Genomic DNA, 21,007 nt, shown 5'->3' on the forward strand with positions numbered 1-21,007 from the left:
GCCACCAGGACAAATGGTAAAAGTGAATCCCTATAACTGGGATACAGACCGCATTAAAAACCTAACTTGGGATGTAAACCTTTTACTGCTTTATCAAAAAAAAAAAAAGTTTTGACATTTAATATGCTTTAAGGGCCAGTTCGCACCATAGAAAGGCAGTCCGGATGCGCTCCAGATGCTTTTTTGCATGCACATTTTTTATGCGTTCCAGTGCATTTTTGATACAGTCCAGTGCATTTCTCCCCCTTTTTTCCCCCCTTTTTTCCCCCTTAACCTTAAATAAGAACATGGGTGTTCCAGCGCGTTTTTGGTGCGTTTAGGTGCGTTCCTGTGAGTTTTTGATGCTTTTTACAGAGTTCCAGTACAGTCCAGTGCAGGAAAAGTGCAGCATGTTCTACTTTTTTTTTTTTTCTCTGGAACGCACTGGAACTGCAAGCACTGGTGTGAACTATGCCATTGAAAACCATATAACCTACTTTCTATGTGTTTTTGATGCAGAAAAAAACGCACTGGACTGCATGTGGTGTGAACTGGCCCTAAGAGTTTATCACATGATAGTTATCCTTTTGAATAGCATTAAACTTGTTAAAAGCAATATGAACAGTGTGATTATTCAGCTGTATATAGTGCATTTAACTATGCCTTATCTTACTTTGTTTCTTTATAGGAATTAGCTTTTGACCCATATGAGTCTTATGCTCAGGATATTCTTCGACCAGGTTTTCATGATCACTTCCTTGGTCAACTTTCAAAGCCTGGTGCTGCTCTTTATTTACAGGTAATACAAGCTGTTCAGGGGACAAGATATAAATTTAACTTGTAGCTCTTTAAAGTTATCTTGTAACTTTTTAGTCCTGTCTGATATATTCTATGCAAATTTATCTCATATTATGTGATAACCATATGGCGTTTGTTTGTAAAGGAAACTTGTGCAGAAAGAAGAATGTAGACTGCCATTGTTGACCTTATCCTGAAAATGCTAATTTCCTGGCTGTCTTGCCGAACCAGTGCTAGTAAGCAGATGGAATGCTCTGATTTGCTTCACACTTGACAATAAGCGAGACAGCCACGCAACCTGGTTTTTATAAGTAGGTCAGCAATGGTACTAATGTATAACTTTTAGCGCAGTTACTTTACAATTCTGTAAAGGGGGCATTGAAGGATTGACTACTGAAAAGATTTAGGTCACTGAAAGTGGCAATGTGACCTTTCCCTTCCAGAAGTAAGGTTGTCTGTTCAAGATGGTGACTTATAGGCTCAAGGATGTGTCATCCAAAAGCAGAGATTTTCCCAAGTGTGAGAATATCAGACACAGGTTAACTAGCATTAGCTTTATTCAGCCTAAGATACAGAAAATCGGCTTCCTTCAAAATCATTGTTCTGTGAGCGTACAATCTGAGAAAATAATTATTTATGTTGGAAGAACTCACATGTCTGTAGGCAAGTGTTCCAGTATCCCACATGTCTCTAGACCAGTATCCCAGGTGTGGGACAAGTTGTATCCCACATCCGGTGGCTCTAAGCCACATAAACTGGGGGGACTGTAGTGACACATTATTGTACATAATAATGGTGGATGGATATATGGAATAATGGATGACCTTCACCAGCACACCTTCCCTGTGTTTAAGGAGTTATTTTGAAAAACATGGTAGTCATCTAAAAGACCAACATTTCAGGATGATGACATGTAAAATAAACTGCATAATTATCAAGAAATCATAAACCATTTAAAAAGCCTGCTGTATCAGTTATGACATCATCATAATGTCAGATTCTAGTCTAAATGTTGTAATTAAAGACCATGTTAACAAACAATAGAATTAAAGTGGATGTAAACCCAATGTCATCCTTTCTAAACTACTGCCATGGGAGTTATCTATAAGGATATACATGCCTCCTGCATGTATCTTTACCTGTTTTGTCTGTTATTAGACCCGAAAAACTGCATATTCTGTGGGTGGGTCTGTTGTCTGGAGCTCGGTGGGTGGAGTCATGATGTCAGTAGACTCCCCGCCCTCCTCTACACTCCCCTTGTCAATATGCATTTTCTCCTGTTTATTTCTAACACTGAACTTCTGCTATGAGCTCTAACATCCAGTGAAAAGACAGGAAAGTAACCACATTACTTCACCATGCCAAATCATGCTGAGGTGTGGAACAGCCAATCCTTGCAGAGCTGCTGAAGAAACCAGTGGGGGAGGGAATTAAAAAATAATGCATGTGTCTTAGGCTGTCACTCACAGCAAGGGGGAGTATTTGACAAAGTTTTTCTCAGTTTGTCAAGATTTTTCTCACTAAACAATAAAAGAGGATTGCTCAGAGATGGATTAACTCTGTGTGGCAAGACTGAGCTCAAATGATAGGAAATCTTATACTCTACAGTATGATATAAAAAAATAAAAATAAAAAATTTCGGGTTTACATCCACTTTAAGTATGTAAACAAAAGTACTTTTCTTTATTTTCTTTATAATGTGCAAATTCTGCACACTATTTTTTGGGGTTCGCAAACCATCTGCTCGGATTCCAAGTTGATGCCTGAACTTCCTGACACCTGTCAGCTGCTGTCAGAATTCACAATTCTTTTACAATACAAAAAAATCTACAACTGGTCATAGAAAGCATTCTACATCATTACATAGCTGATGCATGTGCACTCAGAACTGTGTTGATGGCAGTACATGAATGCTACATAGCCTAACATACACATTATCATGGTGACTGTGTGTCCTGATGGAAGCTAGCGGATGCCGCCACCATTGCAGTACAAAGTGCACCCACCCAATGGGCAGTGCTGTTGGAAGGTAATAGGAGTTGCTAAATAACCAAGACATCATACTGAAGTAGGTCAGGAGAATACTTATAGGTCTGTTTCATACAGGCTTCAGCTTGTATAAGAACATTGTGCACAGCAAGCTTTGACAAAGCATTTGCAGAGCTTTCAGCAAGCTTTCTTGAAGCTTTTAAAGTATTGTTCAACACCAGTTTGTAAATTTTGAGAACAGAACCCAATGGGAGTGTCGATTGCCACTTTAAGCAAGCTCCTAGCAGGCTTTCAACAAGCTTCAAGAAGTTTGAGTTAAGGGCTGGAACTGAGTTCTTCCTCTTCCTTCTGCCCCGCAACAAAGTCTTAATGATCATTGAGGGGGCACCCCCCACCTATCAAAGATGGTAGATGCCTGCTGGCCTTTGCAGTGTTTCACTGCAGACATGCAACAATATTGATTTGTTGTTCTCACTTTTAGTCTGTCCACTGCACCTCGGGGCTTCACCAATGTGCTATACCCTGGTGTTGCTCTGCTTTGCTGTCAAGGCATCCCCATAGTGGTTATCTGCATGACCTTTTTCCAAAGAACAGTCAATGTAGGTTTTGTGAACCTACGGACTGCAGAACATCCAGTGATTCTGTTGCATCCGAAACCTCCAGAAGTTAGCATTGGAACTGTCACATTATTTGGATTGTTTCAGACTTCTCTTAGATACAGCCCTGTCCAAGGTCTTCCTTCCCCTGAACAAATTCCAGATGTGTTGCTCCCATGTATAGACTCTGGACTCCAACAGCCACTGGAACCTTTTCTTTGTGTGAGGGTTTTGGGCCTGATGGCTTCCTTCCAGGCAGTTTTCTATGCCCAATTTCACTGCAGACTGCTGTAACTCAGCATTGTGGCAGTGTAAGACAGACAGGCTGTGAATCATCCCTTACACCTGACCTGCAGGACCAGGTTTTCCCAGGCATTATGGGTCTCTTGTTCGGTGCTGGACCTGGGGAAGTGTTTTGAGACGTTCTCACACTGGACGCCTGACTTTTGGGCCAGAGAGTAGTCCTGGATACCAATCCTGATACAAGGGACCTCAGCACACTTTGGTTATACCTTCAACGCTGGACCTCTCATTTGTGGGTTAACCCAACCAGGATTTAGACAAGTGTCATAGTAGTGGCTTGCATCCACAACCCGGGAGGAGCCAGAGTCTCACAGCTTATGGAGAAGCAGATCTGATTCCATCTTTGACAGAACTACACATTCCAGCCCTGTCCACCGTGCACATCCCAGGTGTATAAAATTGGCAGGTGAACTCTTCCACATTCTTCAACTTCTGGGTTCCGAAGAATTGTCTCTTTACCCCAAGGTGTTTCAAGGCCTTGCAGGTGGGAAAGACTACAGGTAGGTTAAGTTGAAAATAGACACATGTCCATCAAGTGTGTGTGTGCTTTTATGTCAGTATTACATTGTATATTCCTGTATGTTGTGGTCTTTCTGGTGCCTAATCTATTTACATTATCTGTGCTCCCCGCTAAAACCACTGCCTTACCGCTATTATAGTAAAGAACCCTCTACACAGTTTAAGGTTAAACTTCTCTAATTTTAGTGAATGGCCGCGTGTTTTTTTAATATCCCTTTTGCATGAAAAGTTTTATCCCTATTGTGGGGTCACCATGAAATCATATCTCCTCTCAAGCGTCTCTTCTCCAGAGAGAATAAGTTCAGTGTTCGTAACTTTTCCTCATAACTAAGGTCCTCCAGCCCCCTTTATAAGCTTTGTTGCCCTTCTCTGGACTCTCTCCAGCTCCAGCACATCCTTTCTGAGGACTGGTGCCCAGAACTAGACTACTCCTGGTGCGGCCGGACCAGAGTCTTGTAGAGTGGGAGAATTATTGTTTTATCTCTGGAGTTAATCCCCTTTTTAATGCATGCCAATATTCTGTTTGCTTTGCTTGCAGCAGCTTGGCATTGCATGCCATTGCTGAGCCTGTCATCTACTAGGGCCCCCAGGTCCTTTTCCATCCTAGATTCCCCCAGAGGTTCTCCCCCTAGTGAATAGATTGCATTTATATTTTTGCTACCCAAATGCATTATTTGACATTTTTCTACATTAAACCTCATTTGCCATGTTTTTGCCCACCACATTAATTTGTTCAGATCTTCTTGCAAGGTTTCCACATCCTACGTAGGAACTATTGCCCTGCTTAGCTTAGTATCGTCCGCAAATACTGAGATTGAGCTGTTTATCCCATCCTCCAGGTCGTTTATGAATAAATTAAATAGGATTGGTCCCAGGACAGAACGCTGGGGGACCCTGCTTTCCACACCGGACCATTTCGAGTACTCCCCATTTATCACTACCCTCTAAACTTGCCCCTGTAGCCAGTTTTCAATCTATGTACTCACCCTATGGTCCATTCTGACAGACCTTAGTTTGTACAGTAAATGTTTATGAGGAACTGTATCAAATGACTGTAATTCCCAGGGATGTATCTTGGCCCTTTTTTAAATATTGGAGCTATATTGGCTTTTCTCCAATCTGCTGGTACCATTCCAGTCAGTAGACTGTTCGTAAAAATGACTGGTAGTGGTAATGGATCTCCTGGTTTCCAGGTTCAACATCTAACTCCCAGCCTGCTGGATCCACAATCTGCAGGTGAATTTGACAGCTCATCATTCAAGCTTATCACCTCAATGCAAAGTTCCCCCTTTCTCAGTCGAGCTGCACACCACCAGATTGGTTAGTGCTTTATAGCATCTCAAATTTGCAAGGCTGCCACCCGGACTTCTGTTTACTTTATGTATCGTTAAGTTTTACCAGGTGGATGTTCTAGTTGTCAGCTAGTGCCGAATTGGATCGTAAGATTTTTCATGTGACTCTGTCAGCTGTTGAGCCCTTTGTTAAGCCATTGGTTCACCTTTGTTTGCTGTGTCTTTCCCACTCCTGTGTTAGACTGCTTTTGGAGGCCGCTATATACCTAAATACTTCTCCTGTGTCCCTTAATGTACAATTAACTAAACCAGAATTTTTTACTTACCATGGAATCTTTCTTGGAGTACATTAGGGGACACAGGTCCCTGTCCTATGTTCCATATGATCCAATCGTAATTTTGCTTGCTACAAAACTGAGGCATGCTGAGAGTGGGAGTGTCCAATCTCAAAGCTAGGCAGGAGCATCGCTTTATGTACCTGAATACTTCTCCTGTGACCTATAATGATCTCCAATAAAAAATTTACAGTAGGTCAAAATATTATTTTGTAGTGCACACAAACCCAATCTAATGAAATCTTAATTTATGTGGACATTGCTCTAAAATGGCACTCTTTTATCTACTGTGAGCACTCTTTTATTCAAAGCACTCTTTTATTCACTGTGAGCCCCCTCCTCCTTGCTAAAACGCTGTGCTAAGCTTAGAAGGAAAAAAAAAACCTGATGGGCAAAATATTAATCAATATACTTATCACTAGCTTCTGCCTGCCTGGGTGCTAAAGTGAGGTTGATGTCACCATTAAGGATGAGCCAAACACCCCCCGGTTCGGTTCGCACCAGAACTTGCGAACAGGCAAAAATGCAAAAAAAAGTTTTAAAACTCCATGGGAGATTCCTGACGAGTGACGCTTCTTCTCGATGACAGCTGTTATATAGCTGAGGGCAGGGCCACCCGGTGATGTAAACGGGTGACCCCGCCCCCTCTGATGCCACGTGACGTCAGAGGAAGACAGGGTCGCCCGTTTACATCACCGAGTGGCCCCACCCACAGCTATATAATAGCTGTCATCGAGAAGAAGCGTCACTCGGTGGGAACCTCCCATAGAGGCGAAGCCGTTGCGGTTTTTTTTTTTTTCTTTTACGCTCGACAGGTGGCGTGAGATGGATCTACATCGCGGAACATTTTTATTTTTTAATAAAGGACTTGTCCCAAAGTGTCACCTGTCTTTTTTACTATTTTTGACACTTTTTTGTGTGAAATGGTAGCCGTTACCAATTCACATGGGGGGGGCTGGGATCTGGGGGTCCCCTTGTTAAAGGGGGCTTCCAGACTCAGATAAGCCCCCTGCCCATAGACCCCCACAACCACCAGGCAAGGGTTGTGGGGACAAGGTGCTTTGGGGTCCCGAAAGCATCCTCCCCATGTTGAGGGCATGTGGCCTGGTATGGCTTAAAGGGGGGGGGGCTGCTCTCTCATCCCCCCCTCTCTTCCTGTGGCCTGCCAGGTTGCGTGCTCCGATAAGGGTCTGGTATGGATTTTTGGGGGGGACTCCCGTGCTATTTTTTTTTAATTTAGTGCAGGGTTCCCCTTAAAATCCACACCAGACCTGAAGGGCCTGTTATGGATTTTGGGGGGACCCCCACACAATTTTTTTTTTACGTTTTTGATTCGGGGTTCCCCTTAATATTCATACCAGACCCAAAGGGCTTGGTAATGGACTGGGGGGGGGGACTCATGTCGGTTTTTTCAATATTGTTTTATCTATATTGCCGAGACCCGACAATTCATTAGAGCCGTGATCAGTTTAAAATGACTTTTTTTCCTTTTTAGAAATGTCATTTTGCTGTGGTACTGTTCTAAACACGGGAAAACTGCCCCACTTTACAGGCATATAAAATAACGGTGTGGTTGCGCTACTGTAAAAACAGTATCAAATGACACATGTGGCAGCCAGCATCAACAAAGTAGTGACAATGTGAACAGTAAAAAGAAAAAACAATGCAGCCCTAGACATAAAAATAGGATTGAGTGATCCACACAAATGTGACTATCAGCTGTGCAACGTGATAGTGTATAACTAAATGTAAAAAAATACAGAAAATAAAATACAATATTATGGTGAGTCCATGATCATATCAACGACCAATAACGTGGACATTATGGTCATATGAATGTTCAATGAAGGTGAACAGTGCGAATGTAGGATGAGTGAGAGGTTTCTCAAGGGTGATACGTGGTTCACAGAGGTGGTGTTCCAGTACTCAGTATCCACAACAAAGAATAGATGGAGCAAATACGCTTACCGGAACTGGTGGACACGTTTGCCGTACGGCTAGGTGTCATACAGGCTTGAGGATCGATCGATCCAAATGGATGTGGAGGCATATACGGCAGGTTCCACTGGCTTTGTAGCAATGGTAAACGGCCTGGGGACAGCAGATGTTCAAAGTCCAAAGGCACTTCTCCAACAGGTACAAAAACAAAAATTGAAGAGAATTCACAAAGCAACTCTTCTGTGAGGACAAAGCGGTGATTTAAATATTGATCATTTATTAAGACTATCCAAAAATTATTGCAGAAAAGACAAATACAAAAATACACATTTATCCCCAAAACCAATACATGTTAAAAAAGACCTAAGGTCTCAGGAGAACTCCGGTGGCCACCATTTTCCAGTTACACCTCACATTTCTCTTACTCTCACACACATATACACATACAGATCTCAGTCGGTCACCAGATAGATGATGTTTGTAGATGTAAAACTTCCAACAAACTGGGAATGTATCAAGCATATGTGACTGGATCGGACAGTGATGAAATACAATTGATCATAGTCTTTTCTCCCAGAACACGGTTGTAAAATTTTACTGGTGCGGTGCAAGAGTTCCTAGTGGTTTCCGTAGCGCTAACTTGTAACAGAGGCAGCTTCTATATATGAATGTGTGCACACAATGGTAGGTAATCACCACAGGGTGAAACAAAGTGTCAGGTTAAATGTATTACCTTGATGATATAAACAGAGAAAGACACTGACTTTTCAACAGCAGGAGCGGAACACCGTGCAGTTCATTATATGAAATAGCAGAGGGGAGCTTACAGTTACCGGCGTCTAGACGGGATCATCACGATCAATAGTTTACCGTCACAGCCACTGCAGAGGAGATCCCCTTCATAGATAGCAGAGCAGTTTCCTGACAGATACGGTGATCAGCTGTTAGGCAAGGCTTAGTCCCCACTGGAGCTGCATAGATGTCATTATAGATATTGGCTGCAATAGTCAGGCTCTGATGTTAGCTAACGGACCAGGTGGATTGTAGAGCAGGGTGAAAGAAGTATACAACTGGACTAATAGGTGACCAACCAGAAGTCCTCCTCACGGATACCATGTAGTCCCGATGCTTACATGTTTCGCTAAGTAATTAGCTTCTTCAGAGCATGCGCAATGGTGTCTCTGCCTGGCTTAAATCTCCCATTTAATCAGTTATCAATCCATTTCATCTGGCAGGTATCCTATAGCGCTTTGGTTCATTAATGGTATCAATCAACACCTGTACACAAACAACCACACTCGGTGAGGCAATCAAAGTTTAACCAGATAAATGCCAAAAACTATTATCTTGAATTCCCAGCAAGGAAATACCATTCAGCAGAATAGAATTAAATCAATGGAAGTTACAAAAATTATACATGGATATATGTGCACGTATAAATATATACACATAAACATATACAGACCAAGAAGAGAGGGAATTTGTCTAAATTACCATGTGTAAGGATTCCAACGGTTCATCAGGAAAACAAGAGTCAGACCACCAAATAATCAGTGGAGGCTCTTCACTTATATGACTGGACGGGGATTGTCAAAATTCAAGTTAGAAATTAATCAATTATGATTCATCCCAATACAGTAAAAATTAGGTATATTTTCAGAAGAGACTAAGAGGGGGGGAAAAAAAAACGGTAAATATCAATTAAATTGACCCTATGACAGCCATCATATTCAATTATGGATAGGTAAACAGGAAAAGCCTCATCAACAGTGTATGAGGGGTCTCCAGAGGGGGGAGGGCGGGGGTTTGGGGTGGGAGAGTGGGGGGGGGGAAATGGGACGGGGGGGGTGGGAGGGAAAAAAAGAGATACTCCCTATTGTTCCAAAAAGACCGATAGATTGCATTCGTTATTTAGGCCTCGCGGCTGCATGCATTTTAACATAAATATCCACATCTTTTCTTTCTGGTACAATACTTTGTCAAAATCACCCCTACGTGGGGGTAAGTTTAATTTATAGATACCCTTACATTTGAGGCCACTTGGATTTCCATTGTGTTTCTCTAAAAAATGTAATGATAAAGGTCTGTCATCATCCTTGTTAAGTATACTCTGGACATGCTCGCCAACTGATTTTTAGCTGTCTTTTAGTCTTACCCACGTAAATTAAGCCACACGGGCATGTTAGCATATATATAACGTGTGTTGACCAACAGTTTATAAAATGATGAATCTTGAATTGTTTTGTGCCATCAGAGTTGGCGAACATGTCAGTCTTTTCAACAAATTTGCAGATGTGGCATCTGCCACATTAGAACATGCCCCTAAGGGGGGGGTAAGTTGGTGAGCCAATTTAGTCTAGTCGGTCTCGTGTATTCCGAGTGAACCAAATTATCTCTAAGATTAGTGGCCCTTCTGGCAGTGAGTAAAGGTCTATTCCCAACTATCCTCCCTAATATAGGGGATTCAGCTAAAATGTGCCAATGGCGGTCCAGTATTTTTCGGACTTGTCCCCACTGTGCCCCAAATTTTGTGATGATCCTAATTGGGGCAGATGTGGTTCTATCTGGTTGTTGTTCTGTTTTGCTGTTAGAGAGTAGGAAAGACCTATCAGTAAGGCAAGCTCGCTTTTTAGCTTTCCTAATACATCCATGGGAGTATCCTCATTCACGGAAACGTCCGTGCATTTCATGGGATTCCATTCGGAAATCCCTGTCATCTGAACAGTTTCTCCAAGTGCGCAGAAACTGTCCTACAGGTATTCCGTGAATAAGCGGTTTTGGATGGTGGCTGGTAGCCAAAAGGAGAGTGTTGGCTGCCGTCTCTTTTCTAAACATTTTTGTAAATATCTGGCCCTCCCTAATCTGAATAGTGAGGTCAAGGAATGGTAGAGATGCAGAATCAGATAGAAAGGTAAGTCTTAGATTTCTATTATTTTGATTGAGTTCATCGATAAAGGACTTCAGTTCCGATGGTGTGCCCCCCCAGAGCATAATCACGTCATCGATGTACCTCAGCCACAATCGACAGTGGCTGAGGTACAAAGACGAGGGGTATACACACTCCAATTCCCACAAACCAAGATGTAGACATGCATAAGATGGGGCCCAAGGTTTGTCTATAATATTGGTTGAGGAACTGGAAGCAGTTGTTGTCCAACATAAATTGTAGTAGATCCACTATGAACTCATTCTGTGCAGCTAGCTTTGGAAATTTCTAATCAAGGAAATACTGTACTGCTTTTAGACCACATTCGTGTGGGATTGATGTATAAAGTGATTCTACATCCACCCCCACCAGTAGAGTATCTTTTGGTACCTTGATTCCGTCTATTTTCCTGAGTACATCCCGTGTGTCCTGTACATAGGAAGGGAGTTCCCTTACCAATTCCTTTATCATTGCGTCAACTAATTTACCCACTCTCGTTGACGCAAAGATATTTACTCTCTTTATTAGAGAGCAAGTTGTTTTCATGGGCCATCCTCATTTTAAAGTTCAGGGCCTCTATAATTCCTGGAAAAGGATTATAGGATAATTTCTTTTTTTTTTTTTTTTTTTTTTTTTTAAGTTTAACAAGTTTATTGAGACAACTTACATTACAGATTATGTCCATCAAAAGACAAAGTTCAGTGTACATTGTTATCTCTTTACATCCGAAACTCTAAGGATACTCAACATAAAATAAGAAATGAGACATACTATCAACGTCAACCATATTGGGACTAATGCTTCATAGGGCGCAATAAACTAGGGACTGACCAGACACCCCTGATGGGATCACACTGTGTCCTGGTCTATACCTTGATGATATTTAGATAGAACATGCCCTACCCATTAGAGATCATGATCTGCCTCCCTGAAGCCACTAATTCGCAATGGAGAAACTGCACCGATCTCCAAGGGCGAACTTTTATTCCTTATAACATAGCAGTGTATAAAATCTCGTACGAAATTAGAGGATTAACTAACATAAACTTGATTTGTCAAAAGAACCGTAGTCATCTATTCTTGCAATATCTGGGAAATAGACGAAATAGGCAGAAGGTAAAGGAAAGAAGAGAGAAGAAGAAAGGAATAGAAAAAGAGACTTCCAGCTCTCAGTTCATGAGTAACTATCCTGATGAGGAGATTCCAGGAACCAGGGAGAGACCTATATGCCTAGCCCAGGGTTCCCATATTGCTTCAAAGGATTTGTAATTGTCCTGAATTTTGCTTACTACCCTCTCCTGGGTCATAATCCAAGAGATTTTTCGTTTAGCCGCTACAAGTGAAATTTTTGGTGTCTTCCAGACTTTAGCGATGGTAATTTTCGCTCCTAATAGCATGAAGGTAATAAGTCGGTGAGAAAATTTAGAAATCTTGGGGATTTGCTCATTCAATAGAGCAATTTGTGGAGTCTTAGGGATCGGTAGGTTTGTTATTTTGCGGATAAGATTAAAGATCTTATTGCAGAACCCTCTAATTCTTGGGCATTCCCACCAAATATGAAGCGTGGAACCCTGGGCTTGGCATTCCCTAAAACATAGAGGAGATAAGGAAGGAAACATTTTGTTCAATCTCAACGGAACCAAATACCATCTGGTCATCACTTTCCAATTGGCTTCTATTAATGAAATATTCATTATACCTTTGTGAGCTCTGATTCCTCTTTCGTGCCATGTCTCCAGGTCCCAGGTTTCTTGTAAGTCCTTCTCCCAGGCCTCCATGTAAGAGAATTTAGAGGTAGGTTCTAATAGGGAAGAATATATTAAGGAGATGCCCCCTTTATACACTGAACCCTGGCCACACCAGCGTTCATACTCCGAAAAAGTCGGAGGGGTGGGTTTGTTTTTCCAAATTGTATGAAGAAAGTGGGAAATTTGATAAAATCTAAATTTTTCTGAGGCCGGGATCTCCAGCTTATCCATACAGAATTTCAGGGAAACAGGGCCTGAAGGGGTAAAGTAGTGTCCAATCCTGTACATCCCCTTATCTAACCACCATTGAAATGTTTTGATATCCATACCCGGTCTGAAGAGGGAATTATGGAAAATGTGGGCCAACGGTTGAATGTCAGACATCAAGGAGGGTGAGTGTTTTATATCATCCCATAATCTCATGGAATGTGAAAGAGCGGGGGACAAGATAGGAGGTCTATTTTTACGAGGAGACCACAGTAAAAAGTCTAACGTGTATGTAGGGACCGCTTGTCTTTCTATATTAATCCAATCTGGGATTTCGTGTTTGAAGTAGATCGTTGATAGTTGGGCTAATCTGGCAGCTTGATAATATTTGAAAAGGTCTGGAAGACCTAGTCCTCCTTTTGTGTTTTGGCTGAATAGGACTTTTCTCGCTAGTCTATAGCCTTTCTTACCCCAAATGTATTTGATTATTTTGTCTTGAAGTGATTTTAAGTGATCTTTCCTGATAGGGAACGGAAGAGATAGAGTAGTCTGGGTAATAGGGTCATTTTAATGGAATTAATTTTACCTATCCATGAAATGTTGTGATGGGACCAGGTGAGGAGATCCTTCTCTAGTTTACGGTACATGGGAGGAAAATTTGCCTGATACAATAGTTCAAATTTTGAGGTGAGATTTATCCCTAAATAGCGAATTGAGTTGTCACTCCACTTAAATTTGAAGGACTGTTTCAGTTGGTCTACTAGGGCTATAGGAAGAGAAACATTCAGTGCTTGTGATTTAGCTATGTTCACTTGAAGACCAGATATATCCCCGAAGGAGTCAAGGAGCTTGTTAATATTAAGTAAAGATGTGGTTGGGGAAGTGACGAAGAGCAGGATATCGTCTGCGAAAAGAGCACATTTATGGACTGAGTGTCCGCACCTTACCCCTTGGATATTGACATTTGTTCTGATTGCAATGGCCAAAGATTCAATCGCAATGGCGAAGATTATTGGAGAGAGAGGGCATCCCTGCCTGTTCCCTCTGGAGATCGGAATAGGATTAGAGACAAAGCCCTGAAGTTTGACCCTGGCCACCGGACTCGAGTAGAGAGATTGTAGGATCCCCATAAAATGTTCCCCAAAACCCCATCTGCGAAGGGTAGAGAATAAGTAAGACCATGAGAGCGAATCAAAAGCCTTTCTTAAATCTAACAATAACAACAGGCCTTCTCCTGCTGGGGGGTTCCATCCCAGGCAGATTGAAGGATTGATACAATATCCGTCGCCCTCCTCACTTGGTCCGGGCCTTGTCTGCCTGGGATGAAACCCACCTGGTCCCTATAAATATATTGTCTAATGAATGAGCTTAGTCTATTGGCTAATATTTTAGTTAATATCTTCAAATCATTGTTAATAAGGGAGATAGGTCTAAAGTTTTCTACAAGGGAAGGGTCCTTATCAGGTTTAGGGATAACTGAAATGAAGGCTGGGTTTGCATGGGTATCAATGGCTTCACCCCTTCTTTTGGAATTAAAAAATTTGGTGAGGTGAGGAGCTAGAGTAGCCGCGAATGTTTTGTAATAAAAGTTTGAGAAGCCATCTGGGCCTGGGGTGGAGTTAACTTTTAAATTTTTAATCACTTCTAGGGTTTCCTCAGTAGAGAAAGAAGCGTCCATCAGATCTACATGACTTTTCTGAAGGCGAGGAAGTTTTAAATCTGCCATAAATTCATCAAATCTGGACTCCCCAATGTGATTTCCCTCTTTGTATAAGTTTGTATAAAAATCCTGAAATGATTGTAGAATGCGTTGGGGATTTAAAGAGAACGTACCGTCTTGCTGCCTGATCTTGGGTAGGGCGAACGTACGTGTTTTGGGGGAGAGCTTGGAGGCCAAAATTGTATGCATTTTATCTCTGTACTGGTAAAATTTTGCGCCTGTCCAATGCAGGGAAACCTCGGCTTTAACCGTCAAGGCCAAGTTTAAGGCCACCCTCGCGGCATCAAGTTGTGCTGTATTGACCTTAGAAGGGTCTAATTTATGTTGCTTACATAAAGCTTCAAAGTTATTTTAAAGTTTGATAACATCAGAGGTTTTCTCTTTTTTGAGTTGTGATGTCATTTGCATCAATTTGCCCCTGATCGTTGCCTTGTGGGCAGCCCAGACTGTTTCCGCCGAGGTTCCTTCTACATCGTTTAGAATAAAGAACTCCTTCAGAGCCTTTTCAATAATAGTAACCTGGATCGGGTCTTTAAGGATGGATTCCTTCAGTCTCCATTGAGGGGGGGGTTTATGTTGCAGCTCTCGCATCACTAGAATGACCATCGAGTGATCCGAGCGGGGGGAGTCCTTGATGAAAGATTTCTTAACTAGGGGTATGTGATGAGTTGAAATGAATATGTGATCTATTCTAGAATAGGATTGGTGGGGATTTGAAAAGTGAGTGTAGTCCCTACTGGTCGGGTTGGTTTCTCTCCAGATATCTGCAAGACCTTGATTAAAGATCATCTTAGCAATTTTAGAACTAATCTTTTTGGGGCGCGTCATTTGGGTTGAGAGAGGTCTAGATTTATCCAGGGATAGGTCAAATGCCATGTTGGAGTCCCCTCCCAAAATCGTTATTCCCTCCAGCAGTGGTTCTAGCGTTTGAAACAGAAGGTGAAAAAATTGAGCTTGGCCTCTGTTGGGGGAATAGTACGAGACCAGGGAGTACAATTGATTATTTAGCATTCCCTTCACCAGGATAAATCTACCCTCCATGTCCTTGTAAACCTGAGTAGTCTTAAATTGGCAGGATTTAGCAAACAAAATTGCTACCCCCTTTGTTTTGTCCTGAGTGTTTGCTAAATATAAGAGGGGATAATGAGCATGCAGGAAGGAAGGGTTATACTGTATTGGAAAATGTGTTTCCTGCAGAAACACCACATCCATTTTTTTGGACCGGTATTCCTGCAGAACCTTCCTTCTCTTAATCGCTGAGTTTAATCCCTGCACGTTGTGGGAAACAATTCTAAGCGATGGCGAGATAACGGTGTTAGAAGGCATGGATAGGCGTGAAAATAGATGTATCGTTATGTCTACCACTTACCCCATGGAGCGTTGAAGTGATCAACCATGACATAATATCGTGGTGAAACCTGGGACCCGGAGCCTCCGGACACAGAAGAATTCTCCGAGTGCTGGCAATCAAAAAGAGAAGATTAATTATAGAAGAAAAAAGAAAGTGAAGAAGAGGAAAAAGAAGGCCAGACAGAGGCCTGTAATGAAGTAAGGGGGAAAAACCCCTTCCTACGTTAGTAGATAACAACATTGAGCAGCCCTCTGAGAGGACTGACATCCCATCTCCCAAATACAGAATAGCCATATTGGGGGGATGGGAGAGCACGCATGACTGCTGCCCGAGCCACAGTCGACTAAGGACTATGATACTCAAATATCCTTATTTATATAAAAAATAGACCTTGTATCAAAGTCTAGAAGTATTAATGAAAAGAACCAGTCCATCAGAATCTATCATACCAAAAAAAAAAAAAAAACGTGAAGCCCCTCATAAAAAAACAAAAAAGGGCAGTTGGTAATACCGGGACGGGGGAAATCCCCAAGTGTATGAAACTTGGGGGGGAGTTTTAGATAATGGGACTTCAATATGAAAGTATAGGATCTCATAATGATGTGTATCTTCCGTGAAGAGGTCCCTGAGCTACCTTAGGCCTAATGCCTTGGTTTAGGGAAGTCCGTCTTGCTTCAAACCATAGGATTAGTTCCTGTGTTCCATTGTAGAGCGATCTCTACAATTCCAAAAAGGATTAAAAAGGTGATAGTAGAAAAATGTGGGGAATGGCGGTAACCATCTTGTTTACATAACCCTGCTTCCAGCCGAATAGGTGGTATATTGAGGTTCTATTAGAAGGACTCATCCTCCAGAGATGACGTGAGGGTATGTAAGGTTTTTTCCCGTCATGATCTCGCCATGAGGGAAAAATAAAGAAAAAAGGGATAAACGGCAACGTTGAACTTCAGGTGGGCATTTGATCCTTCGCTCTCTTGGTTTTGTTTGCCTTCCATAATGGAGATAGGGGGCTGGCTGGTGATGATCTTTTGGATGAACTTGCCTGCATGTTAGATGTGTCCATGTCTCCAGACTCCAGGGTAATGAATTTTAGAGCTAAAAGAACTTGCTCTCCTTCTGTGAAGGTGGAGAAAGAGTAAGTTTTTCCATTGACGGTAAACTTAAGGGCAAAAGGAAAGGCCCACCAGTATTTTATTTCTTTCTGGGAGAGAACAAGTAGTAATGGTTTTAATGCTCTGCGTCTTTGGATGGTCATCAATGAGATGTCCGCAAAGATCTGTATATCTTGTCCTTGGAATGAGATGCTTGACTGTTTCCTGGATATCCTCATGATCTCTTCCTTCACACTGTAATAGTGTGGTTTTACTATTATATCCCTGGGATTCCCGTCTCTCCTGGGGGGACCCAATGACCTGTGTGCTCTGTCCAGTTCCAGCTTGTGTGGTGGTATTTCAGGGATTAGAAATTGTATGAGGTCCTGTATGGCTTTAGGTGCATCAGAAACTGATTCGGGGATACCTCTCAAAATTATCTCTTCTGGAGCGATTTTCGAGGTCGTCAATACGGTAAGTGGCTGGGTTAATCACTTGCCTGTGCTCTGAGTGTCCCCCTGCATGTGTGTCTCGTGGCTGAGACGCGGCCGTCATCTTGGACGCGGTCTGTTTTCCTTCGGGTAAATTGTGGCCCCAGGTCGCGGCGGACCGAACTGCTGGACATCCCGGTGTGCTAGAGCTGATCCCCGTGCTACCCCCGTCCAGATCGGGCTTCCTTCAGGGCCGGTTCCTGCGCTAGTGCGACTTGTTGGCTCGGGCAGAGCGGAGCTCCTGGCTTACGTGGCCATGTTGGGAGACCCGCGCATGCGCACTCTCATAGGATAATTTCTTATAGGTGGTTTCATCATTCAGGAGACGCATGGTTTCCTTCTCATATAGGTCCTGTGATAGAAGCACAGTATTTCCCCCTTTATCACTACTTTTAATAATGACCTCCTTTGCTTCCTTGAGTTCTTTGAGTGCCTTTCTCTCTGGTGGACTCAGGTTATCAATTCCTCGATATCTCCAATCAAGCCTGGATAGGTCCCTTTGTACCTGCTCCAAAAATGACTGAATCTGTTTGTGTTTCGAGAGTGGAGGCATTTTAAGTGACCTTATGGTTAAGTTCGAGGGACGCAGAGATTCAGAAATAGGATCATAGATTTCATCTTTATGGTCCAGGTCCTCATTTTCCTCTAACAGTGAAACTAATGTTTCAAGGGCCTCCTTTTCTTCCTTATTTTTTTCATCATCAGGATTGGTTTCCCTACGGTCAGAATGCCAGTACCTGAAAATGACCTTACGGAGGAATAGGTTTATGTCTTTAAATACCTCAAATTCATTCATTGAAGCTGTAGGTGAAAAGGAGAGTCCTTTTTGTAGAAGTGATATGTGATGTTGATTCAAGGGAAAATCAGATTAACTACCTTTTTATCCTCAATATGTAAGTTCTGTGTGTTCTGTGTATCTTTCATATTAAACTCCATCAGTCAAGTTCTCCGTGAGCCCGATCTCAGTTCTCTTTGGTTTCCCTTTGTGTCTCTTTCTTTTCCTTGGCTCCCGTTGTTGCTACACCAACAGGTGTATATTGTGGGAATACACCTTTCACATAGCCACCATAGGGACATGGAAAAGGAAAAAAAGGCTCCACATAGTGCTTAAATCCGAGAAAGCAGGTTTATTATAAACCAAACAGGGTAAAAAATTCAGATAACAGCAGCCAGGATAAAAGTGATCACAATGAAAAATAGCGTGGTACCAGGAACAAAAAATCAATTGCAACCCGACATGTTTCGGACTAGAGGTCCTTCTACTGGGGCATGTCGGGTTGCAATTGATTGATACACCTGTTGGAGAAGTGCCTGTAACTGGACTTTGAACATCTGCTGTCCCCAGGCCGTCTACCATTGCTACAAAGGAACCAGTGGAACCTACCGTATATGCCTCCACATCCATTTGGATCGATCGATCGATCCTCAAGCCTGCATGACACCTAGCCGTACGGCAAACGTGTCCACCAGTTCCGGTAAGCGTATTTGCTCCATCTATTCTTTGTTGTGGATACTGAGTACTTGAACACCACCTCTGTGAACCACGTATCACCCTTGAGAAACCTCTCACTCATCCTACATTCGCACTGTTCACCTTCATTGAACATTCATATGACCATAATGTCCACGTTATTGGTCGTTGATATGATCATGGACTCACCATAATATTGTATTTGATTTTCTGTATTTTTTTACATTTAGTTATACACTATCACGTTGCACAGCTGATAGTAACATTTGTGTGGATCACTCAATCCTAATTTTTATGTCTAGCGCTGCATTGTTTTTTCTTTCTTTATACTATAGACACCCCCAGGCACGATACTTAAAGGAATATTTCGTTTTTATTGTTTCACTTTAAGCATTATTAAGATCACTGCTCCCAAAAAAACGGCCATTTTTAAAACTTTTTTTGCATTGATACATGTCCCCTGGAGCAGGACCCGGTTCCCCAAACACTTTTTATGACAATAACTTGCATATAAGCCTTTAAAATTAGCACTTTTGATTTTTCATGTTAGTGTCCCATAGACTTTAACGGCGTTCTGCAGTTTTCAAATTTTGCCGCGAACACCACATAAACGTCGAACGTCCAAACAACCAAAGTTTGGCCCGAGCTTATGCTCAGGCTCACCCGTTTGCCCATCCCTAGTCACCATCATTAAGCAAGATCCTGGGGAATGCAGAGTAGCCCACTTTCTGAACTGTGCAGGAGCATTGTCTTGTGAAATTTGGGCTACTTACATTCATCAAGACCTTGTTGAAAGAATGCAGATGTCACTCCCTGCAGCACAGAAACTGAGGGACGGTAAATGTATTATTTAAAGTGATTGTAAAAAATCATCTTGTAAAACAACCCATTAAGTTTAAAATAGAAATGAAGGGCAAACCATTTCTGTGTAGATATAAAAAAAAAAAAACATAAATACCTTTTTTACCTTTTCTTTAATAAGTAACCACAATTCCTCTGTTCTCAGCTGCATAAGAGCTGGGGGGGGGGCAGCACACTGAGCTTCCCAGGGAATGTCTGGTGTAGTGGGGGAATGTCAGGACAAGTCTAACTATTGGAGGAGAGTAGCCTAAGTTCTCAGCACAGCTAGAGAATTGACCACGGTGTGCTTTCCTGCTTAGTGTGGTCAGTTTTCAATAGGAAAGCAAAGGGAATAGCAGGAACACCAGGGATTTCACATAAAGGAAGCAATACAAAGAGAACAGGATGCTTTCTCATACAAGTAAATGGTACAGCAGGCACATATCAGGAATATGTGTTGGGGTAACAAACGCTTTAACCCCCCCCCACAGGTTTTTGTTTTCTATTTAGTTCAGCCTTTTAGCAAGGGGGAAGGGGGTCCTCATAAAAAAAAAAAACGTTGCTTGGAGTGCAGGGTGTGCTTGTTAATAAACATGAGATTATGATGACCCTAAAGAGTATTTGTATACCTCTGTTGTGCATGGGGGATACTCATTGTGTTGTGCAATAGACATCTCTTTGTTTAAGTACATCCTTGCAGGCAGTATATGGCCGTGGGGGTCTCCCTTTTAAGACCCGCCACTGATCAGTTTATTCTGATTCTATGGGAGTCGCTGTTATAATAGAGTGTCTCAGCAAGGGGAATGCCTCCTTTTTGTGGATGGAGAAATCTGTATGGTGAGCTTAAAAGATAACATGTTGGTTCTTATTGATGCAATGCGCACATGTTTAAGAGCCCTTTCACACTGGGGCGGTTTGCAGGCGCTATTGCGCTAATAATAGCGCCTGCAAACCGACCCGAAAGTGCTGCTGCTTGCATTCCAGTGTGAAAGCCCCGAGGGCTTTCACACTGGAGCGATGCGCTGGCAGGATGGTAAAAAAAGTCCTGCCAGCAGCATCTTCGGAGCGGTGAAGGAGCGGTGTGTATACCGATCCTTTACTGCTCCTGCCCATTGAAATCAATGGGACGGCGCGGCTATACCGCCGGCAAAGCGCCTCTGCAGGGGCGCTTTGCGGTGGTATTTAACCCTTTCTTGGCCGCTAGCGGGGGGTAAAACTGCCCCGCTAGCGGCCGCGTACCGACGGTAAAACGCCGCTAATAATAGCGGCGTTTTACCGCTGACGCCGCCCCAGTGTGAAAGGGCTCTAAAGCTGGAGCAACCTGTGTCTGAAACCACTACTTGTTACTAGTCTAGCCTCCAAAACCTTTCCAGTGCTTTCCTTGAACCTAATCTGTAAATGTCTCCCTTTTGA

At 42.5% G+C, this 21,007-nt stretch overlaps 1 protein-coding gene across 2 annotated transcripts in view; it reads left to right on the forward strand.

Annotated features, from left to right (window-relative positions):
* Window positions 1-21,007, forward strand: part of SOS1 (SOS Ras/Rac guanine nucleotide exchange factor 1) — a 519,460-nt gene that overhangs the window by 228,607 nt on the left and 269,846 nt on the right. For both annotated transcript variants that reach the window (XM_073627668.1, XM_073627669.1), the window contains one exon: window positions 668-778. In XM_073627668.1, the coding sequence (XP_073483769.1) occupies window positions 668-778 (111 nt within the window). The remainder of the gene's footprint in view (window positions 1-667; window positions 779-21,007) is intronic.

Source organism: Aquarana catesbeiana, linkage group LG04 (assembly GCF_042186555.1).
Source record: "Aquarana catesbeiana isolate 2022-GZ linkage group LG04, ASM4218655v1, whole genome shotgun sequence".
NCBI lineage: Eukaryota > Metazoa > Chordata > Amphibia > Anura > Ranidae > Aquarana > Aquarana catesbeiana.